The sequence below is a fragment of the Mobula hypostoma genome, chromosome 16 (assembly GCF_963921235.1).
Source record: "Mobula hypostoma chromosome 16, sMobHyp1.1, whole genome shotgun sequence".
In the NCBI taxonomy this organism is placed as follows: Eukaryota; Metazoa; Chordata; class Chondrichthyes; order Myliobatiformes; family Myliobatidae; genus Mobula; species Mobula hypostoma.
Window position 1 is genome coordinate 13,490,139 of NC_086112.1, and position 21,992 is coordinate 13,512,130.

Consider the following 21,992-nt stretch of genomic DNA (forward strand, 5'->3'; position numbering starts at 1 on the left):
CCTTCTATTCTGAGGCTGTGCTCTTTAGTCCTAGACTCCCCCACACATTCACTCTATCTAGGAGCCCAAAACTCCTCATAATACTCTAAAAGTGCTTTGACCAGTGCCTCATAAAGCTGCAATATTGCATCCTTGCTTTTATATTCTCATCCTCTTGAAATGAATGCTAACATTACTTTAGCCTTCCTTACTATCAGCTCAACCTACAAGTTAACTTTTAACGAATCCTGCACTAGGATTCCTAATTCCTTTTTCAATGCCAATTTCCTATTCAAATATAGTCTGTGCCTTTATTCCTTCTACCAAAGAGGTCAGGAGAATGGCCAGACTAATTCAAGCTGACAGGAAGGTGACAGTAACTCAAACAACCAAATGTTACAATGGTGGTGTGCAGAAGAGCATCTCTGAATGCACAACACATTGAACCTTGAAGTGGATGGTACAGAAGGTACCTAACAAAGTGGCTACTGTGTATGTTGTAAATTTGCTGCAGGAACACAGTGCAACGCATATAACAGGAATTCTGCAGATGCTGGAAATTCAAGCAACACACATAAAAGTTGCTGATGAACGCAGCAAGCCAGGCAGCATCTCTAGGAAGAGGTGCAGTCAACGTTTCAGGCCGAGACCCTTCGTCAGGACTAACTGAAGGAAGAGTTAGTAAGGGATTTGAAAGTTGGAGGGGGAGGGGAGATCCAAAATGATAGGAGAAGACAGGAGGGGGAGGGATGGAGCCAAGAGCTGGACAGGTGATAGGCAAAAGGGATACGAGAGGATCATGGGACAGGAGGTCCGGGAAGAAACACGGGGGGGGGAAACCCAGAGGATGGGCAAGGGGTATATTCAGAGGGACAGAGGGAAAAAAAGGAGAGTGAGAGAAAGAATGTGTGTATAAAAATAAGTAACAGATGGGGTACGAGGGGGAGGTGGGGCATTAGCGGAAGTTAGAGAAGTCGATGTTCATGCCATCAGGTTGGTTCATGCCATAATCTCCTCTACTGTAAAGATGAAGCCACACTCAGGTTAGAGGAACAACACCTTATATTCCGTCTGGGTAGCCTCCAACCTGATGGCATGAACATCGACTTCTCTAACTTCTGCTAATGCCCCACCTCCCCCTCGTACCCCATCTGTTACTTATTTTTATACACACATTCTTTCTCTCACTCTCCTTTTTCTCCCTCTGTCCCTCTGAATATACCCCTTGCCTATCCTCTGGGTTCCCCCCTCCCCCCCTTTCTTCCCGGACCTCCTGTCCCATGATCCTCTCGTATCCCCTTTTGCCTATCACCTGTCCAGCTCTCGGCTCTATCCCTCCCCCTCCTGTCTTCTCCTATCATTTTGCATCTCCCCCTCCCCCTCCAGCTTTCAAATCCCTTACTCACTCTTCCTTCAGTTAGTCCTGACGAAGGGTCTCGGCCTGAAACGTCGACTGCACCTCTTCCTAGAGATGCTGCCTGGCCTGCTGCGTTCACCAGCAACTTTTATGTGTGTTGCAATGCGTATAATATTACTATATGTTACAATAGGATATATAAATACTTTAAGTTCAAAGTAATAAGTGTCACTGTAGTAGTAAGTAAGTAAGTAACTGTTGTTGAACCTGGTGGTGCAAATCCTAAGGTTCTTGTACCTTCTACCTGATGGCATTGATGAGAACAGAGCATGGCCTGGGTGGTGGGGATCTCTGGTAATGGATGCTGCTTTACTGCGACGGGGTTTCTCGTAGTAAGGCATAAGGTGGTGTTCATGGACCATTCAGAAATTTGATGTTAGACGGGAAAAAGCTGTCCCTAAAATGTTGGGTGTGTGTCTTCAGGCTTCTGTACCTCATCCCTGATGGTAGCGATGAGATAAGGGGATGAGAATTCAGCCATTGCTTTAGAATCTGTACTGTCTTCAGTTTGGTAAGTAACTGAACTCTCCAGGCAAAGAGAGTGAGGCCATTTATTGAAACAAGTTTCTGGCAGCACAGTGTAGCCTGTGATTATGCTACCACTGGAATACAAGATTTTTCAATATGACTCATCTTCAAGATGGATATCAAACTAAGTATTGGCATTTACAAATTTTGTGTAAATCTACAAATTTCAGTTTAATATACCAAATAAAATACTAAGAATGAGCTGCAAACTTCCTGCAACATAGAAAGCAGGAAAACCTGATCCAAATGTGTAACATTTTCAGATAATTTAAAATATTTTGCTACATGTAAACGTTTGCCAACTGCTTAATATTTTTGGAAGTATTGCAATAAGCCACTCTATAAAGAACACTAAACCAGACGGCCATTTACTTTAGAACTCTACGAAAACCAGATGTAACATATTAGTAACAAAATCTCCCAGAATGAATGCACTAACAACCGTGCGTTCAGGTAATTATACTGCTTTTCAAGTCTTACAAAATTTAGTAACTTGCATCCCCTAAAAATCTCAAAAGACTTCAAAACTCAAAGACTGACTTTCTTATGCAGACAAGAGCAGAAACCCACGAGACCCTGCAAGAGTAAGCAGTTTTTGTTACTGAGAACAGCAAAAATACTTTCCTCCCTCACCTCCGTTCAGGGCCCCGAACAGGACTTGCAGGTGAGGCAGCACTTCACCTGTGAATCAGTTGGGGTTGCCTGTTGTTTGTCCGGTGCTCCTAATATGGCCTCCTCTGCATTGGTAAGGCGCAACGTAAACTGGAGGAACACCTTGCTGAGCACAACCGTTCTATCCGTCAAAAGCGGAATTTCCCAGTGGCCGACCATTTTAATTCCTATCCCCATTCCCGTTCCGCCAGGTCGGTCCACGGCCTCCTCAGAGAGGCCACCCGCAGGGTGCAGGAGCAACACCTCATATTCCATCTGGGTAGCATTGAAACTGATGACATGAACATCAAATTCTCCTTCCAGTATTTTTTTTCTTTTCCCTTCCCCCTTTCCTCTTCTTCTATTCCCCACTCTGGCCTCTTAGCTCTTCTCCTCACCTCCCTATCTCCTCATCCTGGTGCCCCTCCTCCTCCCCTTTCTCCTACGGTCCAATCTCCTTTCCAATCAGATTTCTTCCTCTCCAGCCCTTTACCTTTCCCATCCACCTGGCTTCACCCATCACCTTCTAGCTCTTCCTCCTCCCGCTCCCTCACCTTTTCACTCTGGTGTCTTTCCCATCCTGATGAAGGGTCTCAGCCTGAACCATGGACTGTTTATTCGTTTCCACAGATGCTGCCTGACCTGCTGAGTTCCTCCAGCATTTTGTGTGTGTTGCTCTGGATTTCCAGCAACTGCAGTATCTTGTTTTTTTTTTCACAGTTTCATTGTAATTTGTATTTGTTAAGCAAACTTCTTCAAGTCTTTACAACCACTCATTCTTTAGCTCATTCTAAAGATTAAAGATTTAAAGATTAATTGTCATACATATATCAAAACATACAGTGAAATGTGTTGTTAAGCATAAACAATCAACACAGTCCAAGGAAGTGCTGAGGGCAACCCACAAGTACTGGGACTTACAATACTATGGCAAGGTCTCAGGTGTGCGTGTATATGTGTACGTGTACACACACACACAGCTCAGGTGTCTAAGACATTTGCACATTACTGTAAGTGCCGTGGGAATGTGTGGGGCAGGTGGCGGAGAGGGAATGCCAGGTCCGGGAAGGGAAGTGGAGTGGGTTCAGACACCCCCAGTCTTGAGACACCGGGCAAGGACATTTGATTCCAAACACCTGGTATATTGATCATTACAGAATGTGTCTCTGGTGCTTCCCGCTCCCTCCCCTCTCCATTCCCCTTTTCCCAACCATGATTCCCCTCTCCCTACCCCCTTCCCACTCTCAGTCCCAAATCAGAATCAGGTTTGTCAACAATCACATATGTCATGAAATTTTTTTTGTGGCAGCAGTACATTAACAACAGATAAAATTCCTACAGTACTGTGCAAAAGTCTTAGGCACCTAGCGACTTGCACAGTACTGTATGTGGAATCAGGTTTTCCTGCTTTCTATGATGCAGGAAGTTTGCACCTCATTCTTAGCATTTTATTTGGTACATTATACCAAAGTTTGTAGATTTATACAAAAGTTGTAAATGCCAGTACTTTGTTACTGCCTATCTTGAAGAGAAATCACATAGAAGATGTTATGTTGAAGTTATATAAGACGTTGGTGACGCCAAATTTGGAGTATTGTGAGCCGTTCTGGTCACCAATCTGCAGGAAATATGATTGAAAGAGTAAGAAGAAAATTTATCTGACTTCTTCTCCTTTCCTTTCCAACCCTGATGACCAGAAACATCAATTCGGTATTAATTTCCATAGATGCTGCCTGGGCCCACTGAGTTCCTCCAGCATTTTGTGTGTGTTACTCTGGATTTCCAGCACCTGCAGGAAATTTTGTTTAAAATTTAAAAGGATATTGCCGTGACTTGAGCACCTGAGTTACAGGAAAGGCTGAACAGATTTGGACTTCATTCCCTGGACTGTAGGAGAATGAGAGGAAATTTGATAGAGACATACACAATTATGAGGGGTATAGATAGAGTCGATGCAAACAGCGTTTTTCCACTGAAGTTTGATGAGATTATAACTAGAGTTCATGGGTTAAGGGTGAAAGGTGAAATATTTAAGGAGAACCTGAGAGGGAACCTCTTCACTCAGAGGGTGGTGAGAATGTGGAATGTGCTGCCAGTGGAATTGGTGGATGCGGGTTTAATTCCAACACTTAAGAAAAGTTTGGATAAGTACATGGATGGGAGGGGTGTGGAGGGCTATGGTGCAGGTGCAGGTTGATGGGACAAGGCAAAGTAACAGTTTAGCATGGACTAGATGGGCCAAAGGGCCTGTTTTTGTGCATAGTGCTCTGTGACTCTAAATTTAGCTCAGCAAAATTCAGCAGAAAAGATTTACCAGGATGTTGCCTGGACTTGGAGTCCAAGGAGAGGTTGCATAGAACAGGATTTTATTCACTATAACGTAGGGGATTGGGGGGTGAATTGACAGTGGTATTTAAGATCATGAGGGACATAGACAGAATGAAAGCACATAGGAATGGGCTGCTAAGTATAAGAGGTTTAAGAATCAAAGGGGAAAGATTTAAAAGGGACTTGAGGGGCAACTTTGTCATCGAGAGGGTGGAGGCTATATGGAACCAGCTGCTAGGGGACATGGTTGAGACAGGTACAATGGTGTAATTTAAGAAGCACTTTGATGGGTGTATGGAGGGGCAGGGCTTAGAGCAGGAGTTCCCACCCTGGGGTCCACAGACCCCTCGTTTAATGGTGTTGGTCCATGGGTTGGGAACCCCTGGCTGAGAGGGATGTGGGCCAAACATAAGAAATTTGAACTAAATGGGTGGCTACCATGGTTGATATAGACTGGCTGGGCTGAAGAATCTGTATTGCTCTATAACTCTAAAGGGTGGAATGAGCTGCCATTAGTAGTGTTGAGGTGACACATTACCAACAGTTAAAAGCCATGGATAGGAGAGGTTTAGAGGGCTGGAGGATGGGAGTAGCTCATTCTGCGACACAGTCAGCTGGATGAATTGGGCCAAAGGCCCCGCTTCCATGCCATATGACTCCGTGACTCTGGTGAATATAATAGAAATACTTCTGTGCAATTCACTTGTATTTTAAACTGTTTAGAATGCTACTGCAATGAAATTGCTAATAAAGATTAAATTACAGTAGCTTTATTGGTCACATGTACATGAAAGCATTGAAACATACAGTGAGATCTGTTGTTTGCATCAATGACCAACACCGTCTGAGGATTGACCAACACAGTACTGGGAGCGGCCTGCAAGTGTTGCCATGCTTCTGGTGCCGACATAGTATGCCCATAACTTGCGAACTCGTGCGTCTTTGGAATGTGGGAGGAAACTGCAGCGCCCAATGGGAGGGCTCTGCTTTTTTCCCACATTACAAAGACTACGGGTTGGGATCTGCAAATTGTGGGTATGCTATGTCGGTGTTGGAAGTGAGGCGACATTCGAGGGCTGTTTCAAGCACATTCTTGGTACAAGATGATGCATTTCACTTAAAAATTGCTGGTGAACGCAGCAGGCCAGGCAGCATCTATAGGAAGAGGTACAGTCGACGTTTGGGGCCGAGACCCTTCATCAGGACTAACTGAAAGAAGAGATAATAAGGGATTTGAAAGTGGGAGGGGGAGGGGGAGATCCGAAATGATAGGAGAAGACAGGAGGGGGAGGGATGGAGCCAAGAGCTGGAAAGTTGATTGGCAAAAGGGATATGAGAGGATCATGGGACGGACGGGAGGCCTAGGGAGAAAGAAAGGGGGAGAGGGGAAGCCCAGAGTATGGGCAAGGAGTATAGTGAGAGGGACAGAGGGAGAAAAAGGACAGAGAGAAAAATAAATAATAATAAATGATAAATAAATAATGGATGGGGTACGAAGGGGAGGTGGAGCATTAACAGAAGTTAGAGAAGTCAATGTTCATGCCATCAGGTTGGAGGCTACCCAGATGGAATATAAGGTGTTGTTCCTCCAACCTGAGTGTGGCTTCATCTTTGCAGTAGAGGAGGCCGTGGATAGATATGTCAGAATGGGAATGGGATGTGGAATTAAAATGTGTGGCCACTGGGAGATCCTGCTTTCTCTGGCGGACAGAGCGGAGGTGTTCAGTGAAATGGTCTCCCAACCTGCATCAGGTCTCGCCAATATATAGAAGGCGGCATCAGGAGCACCGGACGCAGTATATCACCCCAGCCAACTCACAGGTGAAGTGTTGCCTCACCTGAAAGGACTGTCTGGGGCCCTGAGTGGTGGTAAGGGAGGAAGTGTAAGGGCATGTGTAGCACTTGTTCTGCTTGATCAGTGGAAAGGGATGGGGGGGACGAATGGACAAGGGAGTCGCATAGGGAGCAAATTAAAGCAAGTTTAAACCATAGCACCATAAGAAGTAGGAGCAGAAGTAGGCCATTCAGCCCATCAAGTCTGCTCCGCCATTCAATCATGGCTGATCCAATTCTTCCAGTCATCCCCACTCCCCTACTTTCATCCCATACCCTTTGATGCCCTGGCTAATCAAGAACCTATCTATCTCTGCCTTAAATACATCCAATGACTTTGCCTCCACAGCCGCTCGTGGCAACAAATTCCACAGATTTACCACCCTCTGACTAAAGTAATTTCTCCGCAGTTCTAAAAGGACGTCCTTCAATCCTGAAGTCATGCCCTCTTGTCCTAGACTCCCCTACCATGGGAAACAACGCTGCCATATCTAATCTGTTCAGGCCTTTTAACATTTGGAATATTTCTATGAGATCCCACCCCCCACCCCCCATTCTCCTGAACTCCAGGGAATACAGCTCAAGAGCTGTCAAACGTTCCTCATACAGTTACAATGCAAAAATGGAAAGGTCCAGGAAATAGCACAGATATTGTCCCATTGATTCGATGCAGAGCTTAAGTTTGCAGTGAGTGTAATAGGAGCTTCCTATGATAAAACTTCTTTTAAATTGTTTCTTAAATATCATTTTTTTGTTCATTATTTGCACAGGAGCACCATTTACTTGGCCAGCCATTTTTTGTTCTCCATCCTTGTCGAACTTCTGAATTAATGACTCCGATAATGATTGATGCCACCCAGGAGCAGAGGTAAAGGTTCTTGATACAGTGAGCTTGTTGAGCTATTAACATTGGCACCAACTGAACAAAGGTAAATTAAATTAGAATTAAGACAATGAAAATTGAGTTTTTTTCCCTTTTTAACCAATTGAATCTCTGGTAAATGATTCATAAATCATCTGACTTGGAGCAAAAAGAATGAAAGCAGGTTAAGGTTCAATTCAAATTTATTCAAGTATGTATGCAGTATGCAACTCTGAGATACGTCTTCTCCAGTCAGCCACCAAACCAAGAAAACCGTGGAAGCCGTTCAAAAACAATCAACCTCCATACACAAAAAAAACAAATTGCGCAAATGGCAACAAGAAAATCAACCCCCCCCCACCCCACACATACAAAAAACAAATCGCACGAACGGCAACAGGGAAGAACAGGCGAAAACACCGAATATTAAAACATATTACTTCAAATTCAGATTTATTTATCACATGTACATCGAAACATACAGTGAAATGTGTCATTTGCTTAAACAACCGGAACACCCGAACGATGTGCCCACACGTTCCAGCGCCAGCATAGCATGCCCACAATGTTTCATCGAACAACACCAGCAGCAACAACAACAACAAGATAACGACAGCAAAACGAGCCACTCTCACATCCCTCCCACCTTCCTGCTCACCTAGACAGTACTCCAACCCAAGGACTGGCCAGCTCCCGGCCTCCAGTCCTTACTTGTTTTCTGTCTGTTTTGTTCATTTTTGTCTTGTTTCAGAATCTCAGCTGATTTTTTTATTATCCATATGCAGAAACTGCATGTTTATGACCTTCATTATAAGCGACACAATGCTTGATTTATGGTTCAGTCAGTTTTTTTAGATTGGCAAGGGGACTATAAAATTTAAATAATGGTTTATTTAAAATGGCACCTTTCTGTCGGTAAGTCTCATAGTTATCTTGGGTGCTCTGCCTCAAAGCTTTGTATAATGTTTATAAGAGGTTGTTGTGTTTTGAATTATTTCCTTTCATTGTTGAGTTGTCGCTTCCTTCAGAACAACTATCGCTGAACTTCAGCAAGGCGGCAACTGAAACACCCAGAAGTAATTATTGTCCAGCAACACAAGACAAGATTTACTTTGAACGTGTGGAGACTTTTGGTGTATTATTAAAAAGAAAACAGTCCTCAAAGTATAGGATTAGAGAGTGTGCACTAATGGTCCACTATGTGTCAACAAATGTTGCAAAATAACCAGATTAACTTGTTTGTTCTTCTCAAGTTTTGATCTATCCATCACATTCTATCAAAATCATGGATTAATGATTTTTCAAGTTTTAGTCCTCTGTAGTCTTAGAAGATGTACATTACATTATCCGACTCATCCTGTATAATAAGACGAGCTGCAGACTCTGAAAGAAAGACGGTGATTCAGAATAATTCCCTCCTCCTTGTGCACAGAATGGATAGCTGGCCTAATTCAGATTTCTAATGATGGCCTTCATCTTCATTTGGCAACACATTTGCATCGTTATATATTTCACTGCTGTTCTATTTTAAAACGGGTCACATCACGAGAAGCTTGTATTTGGATTTGCTGATTTTGACTGGGTTATTCCAGAACCTAAATATCTCTGTTATTTTATGCACAGTGTTAGAAATTGTAAAGTATGCTGGCTTTTTTCCAATAGCCTTATTCATTTTTGCATCTTATCACAGAAATATGTTTCTCACCAGTAACTGCACTTTAGAAGTTATCCATTGGTTAAGCTGCACTTTATTCAATTCTAAAGTCATGATACATAGAAGGGTAGGTTCTCTCATTATCTACAATAGGGTATAAATGAGCAGGGATCTACTTGATGTCAGAATTAGAATAAAATGGAAGTGAGATATGACAACTCTTCTCCTACATTCTGCCCTGAGCCATGACTTTGCAGATTCTCTGACCTGGAAAATGTCCTTTTCACAGACTCCAGTGGTTCCAAGAAAGTGTTTGAATACAGCTAGCAGACGGTGCATTTCTGGGTGGCTCAACATAGAACACAAGAAATTCTGCCGATGCTGGAAATCTAAAGCACACAAAATACTCGAGGAACTCAGCATCTATGAAAATGAATAATCAGTTGACATTTCAGGAACAAAGAACATTACTGCACAGTACAGGCCCTTCAGCCCAAGAAGCTGTGCTGAATTTTTAACCTAGTTTAAGGTCAATCTAACCCTTTCTTCCTACTGTGGTGCTAGAAAGTTAATAGAATTTTCTCTGTTTCTGCATAAATATGATCTAAAATGTGATCAGATCTTCATGTAAGTCCTAAAACTAGATAAAGTGAACCCAATTAAATGAACAACACAAAAAGCATTATATTTGTTCATTCACTTATTGAGAAAAATGATCCAATATTACATGTATTTGTTGGGAAAAGTATGTGAACCTCCGGGGTAATGCCGGTCTTGAATGGAGGAAACTCAGTACTGTTGCTACTCTCCCTAGGAGTGGGCATCCTGCAAAGAACACACCAGGAGTGCAATGTGCAGCGCTGAAGGAGGTGAAAAAGAACCCAAGGGTAAAAGCAAAAGACCTGCAGAAATCTCTAAAACTTGCTAAAGTCTCTGCTCATGTGTCCACTATATAAAAAAAACACTGAACAAGAGTGGTGTTCATGGAAGGATAGCACGGAGGAAGCCACTGCTCTCAAAAAAAAATTGCTGCAGGTTTTTAAAGGACCACCTGGATGTTCAATGGTTCTCAGGCAACGTTCTGTGGACAGATGAGACAGAAGTTGAACGTTTTGGCAGAAGTGCAGATTGATATGTTTGGAGGAAAAAGGGCACTGCACACGAACACTAAAACCTCATCCCAACTGTGAAGCACGGTGGAAGGAGCATCATGGTTTGGGGCTGATTTGCTGCCTCAGGGCTTGGGCAGCTTGTCATCATTGAGGGAACAATGAATTCAATATTTATATCAAGACATTTTACAGGAGAATGTCAGGGTAGCAGTCCGTCACCTGAAGCTTAATAGAAGTTATATAATGCAACAAGACAGCGATCCAAAAGACGAGAGTAAATCAATAACAGAATGGTTTCAAAAGAAGAAAATTTATGTTTTAGAAAAAAACAAAGTTCTAGGCCAGCTGCTGGTGCAACGACATCGGCGCCGGACCCGGGAGCGGCGGTTCCTGGGTTCGAAACTAGTCGGGTCGGCCCCTGAGTACGCTTTCCATCTTTGCCGGTTTGAGTGTCGAGACCGCAATGCGATCTCATAAAATAAAGGGAAAATATTGCAAAAATGCCTGTGTGAGGAGTGGCGTGCCACATAGTCTCTCCCTCGCTCCGCGCCTCGTAAAACCATGAAAAATCCATCATCACGGACGCACGTGTGGACACGCAGACGCACACGACAGACTCGCACGCAAGCAGGCACACGCCAAAAAAAAAGAAAGGAAAAACCAAAGTCCTGACCTTAGTCCTGCAGAAATGTTGTGGAAGGACCTGAAGCAAGCAGTTCATGCAAGGAAGCTCACCAACATCCCAGAGTTGAAGCAGTTTTGTAAGGAGGAATGGCCTAAAATTCCTCCAATCTGATGTACAGAACTGATCAACAGTTATTGGAAAAGTTTGGTTGAAGTTATTCTTGTTCAAGGGGCTCACACCAGTTACTAAAAGCAAAGGTTCACATACTTTTTTCCAACAAGTACATGTATTATTGGATCATTTTTCTTAATAAATAAATGTTCTTTGTTATTTATTTAACTGGGTTCTCTTTGTCTAGTTGTAGGAATTACGTGAAGATCTGATCACATTTTGGGTCATATTTATGCAGAAATAGAGAAAATTCTCCCGGGTTCACAAACTCCCGAGCAGCACTGGATATAATCATCCATGTGCCTGCCTAGGATTTGCTTAAATGCCCCTGGCAGGGCTGGGATGGTGTTAGAGATACATTAGGTGCACTTAAGACAGTTGAGAGGTCAATCAGCTTCACACTTAGTGAAAGTCGGAAATTTATCCCAACATCAGGTGTACAGAATTATGAGGGGTATAAATCGGCTGAATTCATGCAGGTTCTTTCCACTGAGGTTGCGTGAGACCAGAAGTAGAAGTCATCGTTTAAGGGGGAAAGGTGAAATATTTAAGGAGAAATTGAGGGGGAGCTTCTTTGCTCAGAGGAAGGTGCAAGTGGGAACGAGCTGCCAGTGGAAGAGGTGGTTGTGGGTTCAAATTCAACATTTAAGGGAAGTTTGGATAGGAGGGCTATAGATGGGTATGGACCTGGCATGGGTCAATGAGACGAGGCAGAATAATGTTCTAGCACAGACCAAGACACGCACTAATGTTTCAGTGACTCTATGACTATCACGGTGTCATGTTCAGCTTATTTAAGATTCAGATTCAGATTTATTTCATCACAGCACATCAAAACACACAGTAAAAAGCTTTGTTTGCATTAACAAGCAACAAGAAGGATGTGGGGGGCAGGGGGGCAGCCCGCTAGTGCTGTTATCCAAGACATCAGTCTGAGGAATGCTACCTTGCTGCACTACTTTAGACTGAGCCCACTCCACATGTCTAGCCGCTTTCAGCCTTTCTTCCGACTCCAGTTTACGATGTGGCCTTAGGAAGGGCAAGTTAGTCCATGTATGCCTGAACGTTCAACACCACAGAAACACTCTGAGCCTCGTCCAACATGGGTCACTTGTAGTCCAGGAGAGTGTAAGACAGATCTATACCTACTTCACAGGAATGTACAAGATGATAAGATGCACCGGTCGAGTGTACAACCAGAGGCGGAAATGGCTAATAGAAAAGAGCATAATTTTAAGGTGACTGGGAGGATAGTATAGGGGGATGACAGAGGTAAGTTTTTATCCTACAGAGAGTGGTGGGTGTGTGCAATGTGCTGTCAGGAGTGGTGGTGGAGGCAGATACATCAGAGACATTTTAGAGATTCTTAGGGAGGCACATGGAAGTTAGAAAAATTGAGGGTTGTGTGGGAAGGAAGGGTTAGTTTGATCTGAGAGTAGGTTAAAGATCTGGCACAACATCGAGCCTGTACTCTGCTGTAATGTTCTCTGTTCTATTTCATTTATTTTTATAGAGTGCTGCAAATTTGTTATGAAATAGTTGGTTTCAAATTCTCATAAACTCAACTAAATACTTTTCCCAAAAATCATTGGATATCTCTATCACCGAAGAACCCCTATATTTTGTAGAATTCTAACCTTAAAGCCAAGTTTATACCAGCTTGGATTTTCCTTTCCTTCTGAGAACAAATCCTTTATCCACTGAAACTCATCCAAGAAATTGGACACTTGAGGCCAGAAGGTGTTCTTGCAGGGTGAGCCGCAAACAAGGTTAGCTCCATATGGTAACATTTATCAGTCAGGAGCGGTTCAGAACTGACCTACCGTTAGACTAGCTTCAGCCCCTGTGATTGATTACACATTGAAGGGATATAAGGCAGTTAATATGTAGACTGTAAAGCTGTTTCAGTTCTATGCTACACTTGAAGTAAGAGCACTTATTGACGCCTCTGGTACATGGACGCCTGATTACTAATCTTAGATCTTTTGAGGATTCGGAGATAAATGTGCAGAAGCTTCTTTCAGCAGAGTCTGTTATTTGTGGGGTGAGGGGAGGAATGTTGAACATTTTCAGGTTTCTTTTCTCAAAGTACAGCCTGAAGATTATCCTTATTTGTCATGTGTATAACGAAACATACAGTGAAATGCATTGTTTGTGTCAATGCCCAACGCAGTATGAGGATGTGATGGGGGCAGCCCGCAAGTATTGGCATGCTTCTGGGGCCAGCAGAACCTACTCACAACTCCATGGGGGCGGCATGGTAGTGTAATAGTTAGCACAATGCTTTCCAGGACAGTACTGGGTTCAATTCCCACCGCTGCCTGTAAGGGGTTTGTACGTTCTGCCTGTAAGGAGTCCGTGTGTGGGTTTCCTCTGGGTGGGTGCTCCAGTTTCCTTCCACCATCCAAAGTTGTACCAGTTGGTAGGTTAATTGGTCACACGATTAGGCTAAGATTAATTTGGGGGATTGCTGGGCGTCCGCACTGTATCTCAGTAAATAAATAAATAACTCGCTAACCCTAACCCAATTGGGAGATCAATAGTAGTGTTGGCGCGTGGCCAAGTGGTTAAGGCGTTCGTCTAGTGATTCGAAGGTCGCTAGTTTGAGCCTTGGCTGAGGCAGGGTGTGTGTCCTTGAGCAAGGCACTTAACCACACATTGCTCTGCGACAACACCAGTGCCAAGCTGTATGGGTCCTAATGCCCTTCCCTTGGACAACATTGGTGTCGTGGAGAGGGGAGACTTGCAGCATGGGCAACTGCTGGTCTTCCATACAACCTTGCCCAGGTTTGCGCCCTGGATACCTTCCAAGGCGCAAATCCATGGTCTCATGAGACTAACGGATGCCAAAAACCCTAACCCAGATGTTTTCGGTCTGTGGGAGGAAACTGGAACATCTGGAGGAAACCCACATGGTCACTGGGAGAAACTGCAAACTCTTCACAAACTCTTTGAACTCCTAGCGCTGTAAAACATTGTGGTAACCACTGCCCTAGCCTAATTTACTATGTTTAGTAGAACCGGAGCACTCGGAGGAAACACACATAGTCACAGAGAGAACGTACAAACTCCTCTCAGACAGTGGCGGAAATTGAAATCCAATCCGTGATATCTGGTGCTGTAAAGCATCGCCCTGACTGCTACGCAACCATGCCATCTAAATCTGACTTACTGTGTTTAGTAAAGTTTTTTTTAGGCATCCGTTAGTCCTGCGAGACCATGGATCTGCGCCGGGAAAGTCTTCGCTCTCCAGGGCGCAGGCCTGGGCAAGGTTGTATGGAAGACCAGCAGTTGCCCATGCTGCAAGTCTCCCCTCTCCACGACACCAATGTTGTCCAAGGGAAGGGCATTAGGACCCATACAGCTTGGCACCAGTGTCGTCGCAGATTAAGTGCCTTGCTCAAGGACACAACATGTTCCCTTGGCTGGGGCTCGAACTCACGACCTTCAGGTCGCTAGTCCAATGCCTTAACCACTTGGCCACGTGTAAAGTTAACAGAACAACAATAGGTGCATAGTTACTGCAGCCTTATTCTCTTAGTAATACCTGTCATCATACCCTCTCTCTCTCAAAAACTGATTCCAAATGTCAGATCTCAATATTGCATTTAAAATACATTCACTAATTAATTGAAGAAAACCATTGGGGAGAAGATGGAAGAATATATTAGAGCATCTAATAACACAAGATGGGTGACAGGCTGGAGATGCGTCTCTGCCAAAGGAGGTGTAAGGCGCTCCTTCCCTCCACTCGCCTGCAGGTCACCCTTGGACAAGGTGTACCACCTACAGGATCAGGGTTACATTGAAGCCATGAGAGCAGGTGGTGCCTATCACAAGTCCTGATTAATGGACCACTGACACCTGACAGACAATCTCTGAAGAGTTTGATAATGGCTGGGGTCTCCCGACTTGTAAAGACACTGCCCAGAAGGCAATGGCTAACCACTTCTGTAGAAAAAATTTGCCAAGAACAATCATGGTCATGGAAAGACAATGATCACCCACCTCATACAGCACGGCACATATTGAATGAAAGAATAACACAAGGGAATGGGAAACAAGAATCCTCAAACTATAAAATCCAGTTTTATTTCAAAGTCAGGATCCTGGAAAAAGAGAAAAATCCAAGTCAAGAATTTTTAAAAGAAACTCCAGCCTTAAGGCAAAAACTTTAATAAACCCAACAATTTGGTAGATAACTTTTATCATATTAGTGTCATATATGATTATTTTGAAAATGTTAGATAGTTAGATCTTCTTTTGGATGTTAACATTTTCAGTTACTTTTGGAAGAAAGATCAATTAGGAAAATTAGCTGGTAGTGTTTTAATTTGTTTATTGAACTCGGTAGAGGTCATACAGAAACAGGTACTTCTGAAAGTGGGTGATTATATTGTGGAAAAGTAACAAAAAATTTACAACAGTGGATTACCAGTCACAAATGTAGCAATTACTTAATGGAATAAATATAGTTTTCAGTTAAAGAAAGTTTAGTGGTCAGTGATGGTTGCAATGGGACCTGAACCATCATTATAAACTTATCTCTTTAAATCTTCCCTGGACCCAAATGTATAATGAAAAATACTAATGGAAAATTGCCAAGTGAAATTACACCCTTCTTTTAGTTTCGGCACTAGATTGGGGCGCTGTGTCGGTTTAGCGGTTAGCGTGACCCTAGTACAGCTCAGGGTGTTCTGGAGTTTGGAGTTCAATCCCAGCACTGTCGGTAAGGAGTTTGTACTTTCTATCCAGGAGTGCATGGGTTTCCTCTGGGTGCTCTGGTTTCATCCCAGATTCCAAAGGCATTCCAGTTAGTGGGTTAATAGGGCTAGTGGTAAATAGGTGGGATGCCGGTCAGTGGAGCTTGTTGGGTGGAAGGACCTGTTCTGCTTTGTATCTCTAACTAAATACATAAACAGAGTAAAGGACCAGTTTTAAATCACTTGCTTAAATAATGGATCTGAAATATTGATCTCCCAATTGGAATTCTGTATTGGGAAAATGGATTGAAGTTCATAAGAATAGCAGATATACTTCAATCAGATGCAGTATAGAGAAAGTTTTAAAAAAATTTATCCTACACAGCTAGCCTTAGACTGAAATTTAGAAAGTTTCCACGTTGGTGGAGTTTTATCAGTTTTAAACTACACAATGTGAAAAGACATTGCAGAGCGAGATAATACTGCCTACAGTGTTAACCAGTCTCTGAAATGATGCTGCAGATTATTAGTATATGAAGATAAAGCATGAATCAATGTATCTTGAATAGGTTAGAACACCCACAAACATAATTTGAGACGATTGCCAGACATTGTCAGTCAGGGTATTGGACTATATATATGTTTTTTCGAGTGAATATGCTTCCTTGCGCGCTATTTTGATTGTTGCTTGCTATTTTGAAGTTTGCTTGCTCTCTTGAATGTTTTGTACATTGTCCCCAGAGGAACACAGTCTCGTTCATCTGCACCTATGAATGGCTTGAATGATAATTAAATGTAGTTTGATTTGATTTGAAATGTTTGTACTCAAACACCTGTCCAATTGTGTACTGTCAGTTCCTACATGAAGCTCATAATTTATCACTACAAATGCATTTTTCTCTCTGATTGTGATCACGCAAAATCCCCGATTGTCCACCTTCCTCAGCAATGCAATTGAATTTAAACCTGCTAGATGTTTAAAGCCACAAAATAGTAATATCAAGGAAGAGGTAGCCCAGTTCTAGATTACAAAAATTCCCCAAAATGGTGCAGAAGATGAACAAAAATGCTAAATCTTTCTGCCTGCTTTCTTGTTTATTGGTAGCAAAGAAGGTTGTTGAGGTGACTTGACAGAGGTGTAAAAGAAGATGTGCACATCGAATGGACAACCAGAGACTTTTTCCAAGGCTGGAAATGGTTAATTCAATGGGGCATAATTTTAAGGTGATTGGAGGAAAGTATGGGGATGGGTGGTTGTCAGAGGTAAATTTTTTACCCAGAGAGTGGTGGGTGATCTGCCAGGGGTGGTGGTAGAGGCAAATACGTTAAGGACAGAGACTCATGGGTGAAACAAAACTGGAGGAGTATGTAGAAAGGAAGGGTGAGATTGATCTTAGAGTCGGTTAGAAGCTTGGAGCAACATCACGGACCAAACGGGGTGTACTGTTCTATGTTCTCTTTGCTGATGACAGTAATGAGAGGATGGCATGGTGAGGGTCCATAATAATAAAATTAAATTAAAGGCAAATTGAAGAAATGTCCCTCGTTCATCTAAACTCTGGTGAATACAGATCCAGAGCCACTAAACACTCCTCAAGCTTTGACCCTTTTATTCCAAGGACCATTCTCATGAACCTCTGAGTTTGCCCAGCACAAAACCAGCACAACGTTTCTTACATAAGGAGCCCAAAGCCGTTCACAGTACTCCAAGTGTGGTCTAACCAATGCCTTATAAAACTTCAGCTAATTACATCCTTGCTTTTATATTTATGCCTCTTGAAATGAATGGTAACGTTGCATTTGCCTTCCTTACCACTGACTCAATCTGCAAGTTAGCCCTTAGGGAGTCCTGCATGAGACTCCCAAGTCCCTTTGCACCTCTCCTTGCTGAGTCTTCTCTCCATTTAAAAAATAGACTATGCCTTTGTTCCTTCTACGAAAGTGTATGGTCATACACTTCCCTACACTATATTCCATCTGTCACTTTTTTGCCCAGTTTCCTCCTCTGTCTAAGTCCTTCTGCAGACTCTCTGCTTCCTCAACACTACCTGCCCCTCCACCAATCTTTGTATCCTCTTTCTCACCTGCCCATCTGTATAGCTCAAAATGGTGCCATTAAAATCACTAACTGCTGTAGAAATTAGCATGTTAAAATTGTCTTTTGGCACGTCAGCCAGTTATGGAAGACCAATTCAACAGCACCTGATGGGATCAATGACCGATTTGCATCCATTATTTTAGAAACAAAACCGTTCATCGCACTTTAACATATATACCCAAAGCCCAATGACTTGGCCTCCGCAGCTGTCTGTGGCAATGAATTCCACAGATTCACCACCCTCTGGCTGAAGATTTTCCTCCTCATTTCTGTTCTAAAAGGACATCCTTTATCAGTCTCTGCTTTACATGTAATTATTTATTTGTGACACAGTACTGAGTGGGCCCTTTGGCCCCTCGAGCCACTGCATCCCAGCAACCCCCAACAAACCCGATTCACCCTAACCTAATCACGGGACTGTTTATAATGCCTAATTAACCTACCTAGTAGGCCTTTGGACTGCAGGAGGAAACCAGAGCACCTGGGGAAAACACATGCATTCCACGGGGAGGACGTACAGACCCTTTACAGGATGGCAAGAGAATCGAACTCCAAACTCTGGAATGCCCCGAGTGGTAATAGTGTCACACTAGCCACTACACTATGTATACCCAATGACTTGGCCTCCACAGCCATTTATAGCAACGAATTCCACACATTCACCCCCCCCCCCCCGATAAAGAAAAGTTTTTCAACCTTGGTCATATTGTGAGGAAAGAGAGTTGTGGATTTTCTTGCCTGCGGAGGTGGTATAAACATGCTGAGATCCACTTGTGCGGATCATCTGCTGTCAGTGATTTCAGAGGGCCAGTAGATTCCCATCATTCCTGAGGCATCAAGTTGTATCCAAGAGGAGGTGCTTTTTCATGGGATTACTCTAGTTTATTTTCAGATTACTCCAGATTTACAAATATTGTTTTTGATACACTAGTCAGTTTGGAGTTACTTGGAAAAAATACTGGACTTCTGTGGCAGTCATTTAGAACCCTATAACTTTGCACTTTTAAATATGCTTTTGCTCCCATTTTACACTACTTAATTATTTGTGTGTGTGTGTGTATATATAATATAAACATTATTTAGTTTTATTATAATTTAAACAACAAGTTTCACAACATACAGCATGTCAATGATAAAAAGCCTAAATCTGATTCTGAATGCAATCCATTTTTAAAAGTTGAAAATGTTTTAGGTGTGTTAGTTGTCAGTACAAACAGCGTATTTCACTGTATGTTTCAATGTACACGTGGTAAGTAGATGTAAACCTGAATCTGAAATGTAAGAGTTTTCAGGAAGCAATCCCTACAATCCTTGGTGTGGTGGCTCTGTTCACTCAGCTCAGTGAACAACCAATGTTTGTCTTGGATGTGTAGGACTTATTAGTTAGTGGAAAGTTTAGAAACCTAATTGGGATTTCCCTTAAATATTCTTCAAGCTTATTCACCGAGGAACTGACAAATTATAAATTGGTGGGTGTTTAGATTTGCTGAAGTAGTTAAACTCAGCCACAGCAGAAATTGCTGTATTTGTCCACCAGTGTTCCTGGGTTAAAAGGTTAAAAGCTAAGCTTGTTAGTCTCAGTGTTATTTAATTTTATTCGCATAATAAAATTCCATTCCTGCCAGCACTGGACATTCACCAATTTGCTTATCGACAGAACAACTCCACAACATCTGTCATGTATCTGGGCCTGACACACCCAGAAAACATGGACACTTACCTTATCATCACTGCTTGGCACGGAAACTGCACCTTGGTGGACAGGAAGGCTGTACAACAGGTAGTCAGAACTGCCCAACACATCACTGGCACCAGACTCCCTGCCCTCAAGGACATACTGTATATACAGAAAGATGCTGGAAAGGGCCAGTAACATCATGAAGGATTCTACCCTTCCCGTCAGGGAGGAGACTACATAGCAGCCACAACAGGACCACCAGACTCAAAACCAGTTACTTTCCCCAAGCAGAAAGGCTGATCAACATCTCCACCTCTAATTCCACCACCATTATTTCCCATCAGTCACCTCATGCGGTATGTCATGAGATATGAGATATCTCACCTCATGAGAATTAGGAAGCAAGGATCAGATGGGTCTATTGAGGAATATAGGGAAGCAAGAAAGGAGCTGAGAAGAGCAAGAAGGGGGCATGAGAAGGCCTTGGCGAGTAGGGTAAAGGAAAACCCCAAGGCATTCTTCAATTATGTGAAGAACAAAAGGATGACAGGAGTGAAAGTAGGACCGATTAGAGATAAAGGTGGGAAGATGTGCCTGGAGGCTGTGGAGGTGAGTGAGGTCCTCAATGAATACTTCTCTTCAGTATTCACCAATGAGAGGGAACTTGATGATGGTGAGGACAATATGAGTGAAGTGGATGTTCTGGAGCATGTTGATATTAAGGGAGAGAAGGTGTTGGAGTTATTATAATACATTAGGACGGATAAGTCTCCGGGCTGATGGAATATTCCCCAGGCTGCTCCACGAGGCGAGAGAAGAGATTGCTGAGCCTCTGGCTAGGATCTTTATGTCCTCGTTGTCCACAGGAATGGTACCGGAGGATTGGAGGGAGGCGAATGTTGTCCCCTTGTTCAAAAAAGGTAGTAGGGATAGTCCGGGTAATTATAGACCAATGAGCCTTACGTCTGTGGTGGGAAAGCTGTTGAAAAAGATTCTTAGAGATAGGATCTCTGGGCATTTAGAGAATCATGGTTTGATCAGAGACAGCCAGCATGGCTTTGTGAAGGGCAGATCATGTCTAACAAGCCTGACAGAGTTCTTTCAGGAGGTGACCAGGCATATAGATGAGAGTAGTGCAGTGGATGTGATCTATATGGATTTTAGTAAGGCATTTGACAATGTTCCACATGGTAGGCTTATTCAGAAAGTCAGAAGGCATGGGATCCAGGGAAGTTTGGCCAGGTGGATTCAGAATTGGCTTGCCTGCAGAAGGCAGAGGGTTGTGGTGGAGGGAGTACATTCGGAATGGAAGGTTGTGACTAGTGGTGTCCCACAAGGATCTGTTCTGGGACCTCTACTTTTCGTGATTTTTATTAACGACCTGGATGTGGGGGTAGAAGGGTGGGTTGGTAAGTTTGCAGACGACACAAAGGTTGGTGGTGTTGTAGATAGTGTAGAGGATTGTTGAAGATTGCAGAGAGACATTGATAGGTTGCAGACGAGTACTGAGAAGTGGCAGATGGAGTTCAACCCGGAGAAGTGTGAGGTGGTACACTTTGGAAGGACAAACTCCAAGGCAGAGTACAAAGTAAATGGCAGGATACTTGGTAGTGTGGAGGAGCAGAGGGACCTGGGAGTACATGTCCACAGATCCCTGAAAGCTGCCTCACAGGTAGATTGGGTAGTTAAGAAAGCTTATGGGGTGTTGGTTTTCATAAGTGGAGGGATAGAGTTTAAGAGTCGCGAGGTAATGATGCAGCTCTATAAAACTCTGGTTAGGTCACACTTGGAGTACTGTATCCAGTTCTGGTCGCCTCACTATAGGAAGGATGTGGAAGCATTGGAAAGGGTACAGAGAAGATTTACCAGGATGCTGCCTGGTTTAGATGAGTATGGATTATGATCAGAGATTAAGGGAGCTAGGGCTTTACTCTTTGGAGAGAAGGAGGATGAGAGGAGACATGATAGAGGTATACAAGATATTAATAGGAATAGATAGAGTGGACAGCCAGTGCCTCTTTCCCAGAGCACCACTGCTCAATACAAGAGGACATGGCTTTAAGGTAAGGGGTGGGAAGTTCAAGGGGGATATTAGAGGAAGGTTTTTTACTCAGAGAGTGGTTGGTGCATGGAATACACTGCCTGAGTCAGTGGTGGAGGCAGATACACTGGTGAAATTTATGAGACTACTAGACAGGTATATGGAGGAATTTAAGGTGGGGGGTTATTTGGGAAGCAGGGTTTGAGGGTCAGCACAACAATATGGGCTGAAGGGCCTGTACTGTGCCCAGAATATGTACATAGAATATTCTATGTTCTATGTACAGCCCAGATTCACAATCAGTCTGTGTAT

The 21,992-nt window shown here is 43.2% G+C and overlaps 1 protein-coding gene across 3 annotated transcripts in view; it reads left to right on the forward strand.

The window, feature by feature from the left end:
- atg10 (ATG10 autophagy related 10 homolog (S. cerevisiae)) overlaps nt 1–21,992 on the forward strand; it is a 233,628-nt gene that overhangs the window by 205,028 nt on the left and 6,608 nt on the right. For all 3 annotated transcript variants that reach the window (XM_063068552.1, XM_063068551.1, XM_063068553.1), the window contains one exon: nt 7,507–7,604. In XM_063068552.1, the coding sequence (XP_062924622.1) occupies nt 7,507–7,604 (98 nt within the window). The remainder of the gene's footprint in view (nt 1–7,506; nt 7,605–21,992) is intronic.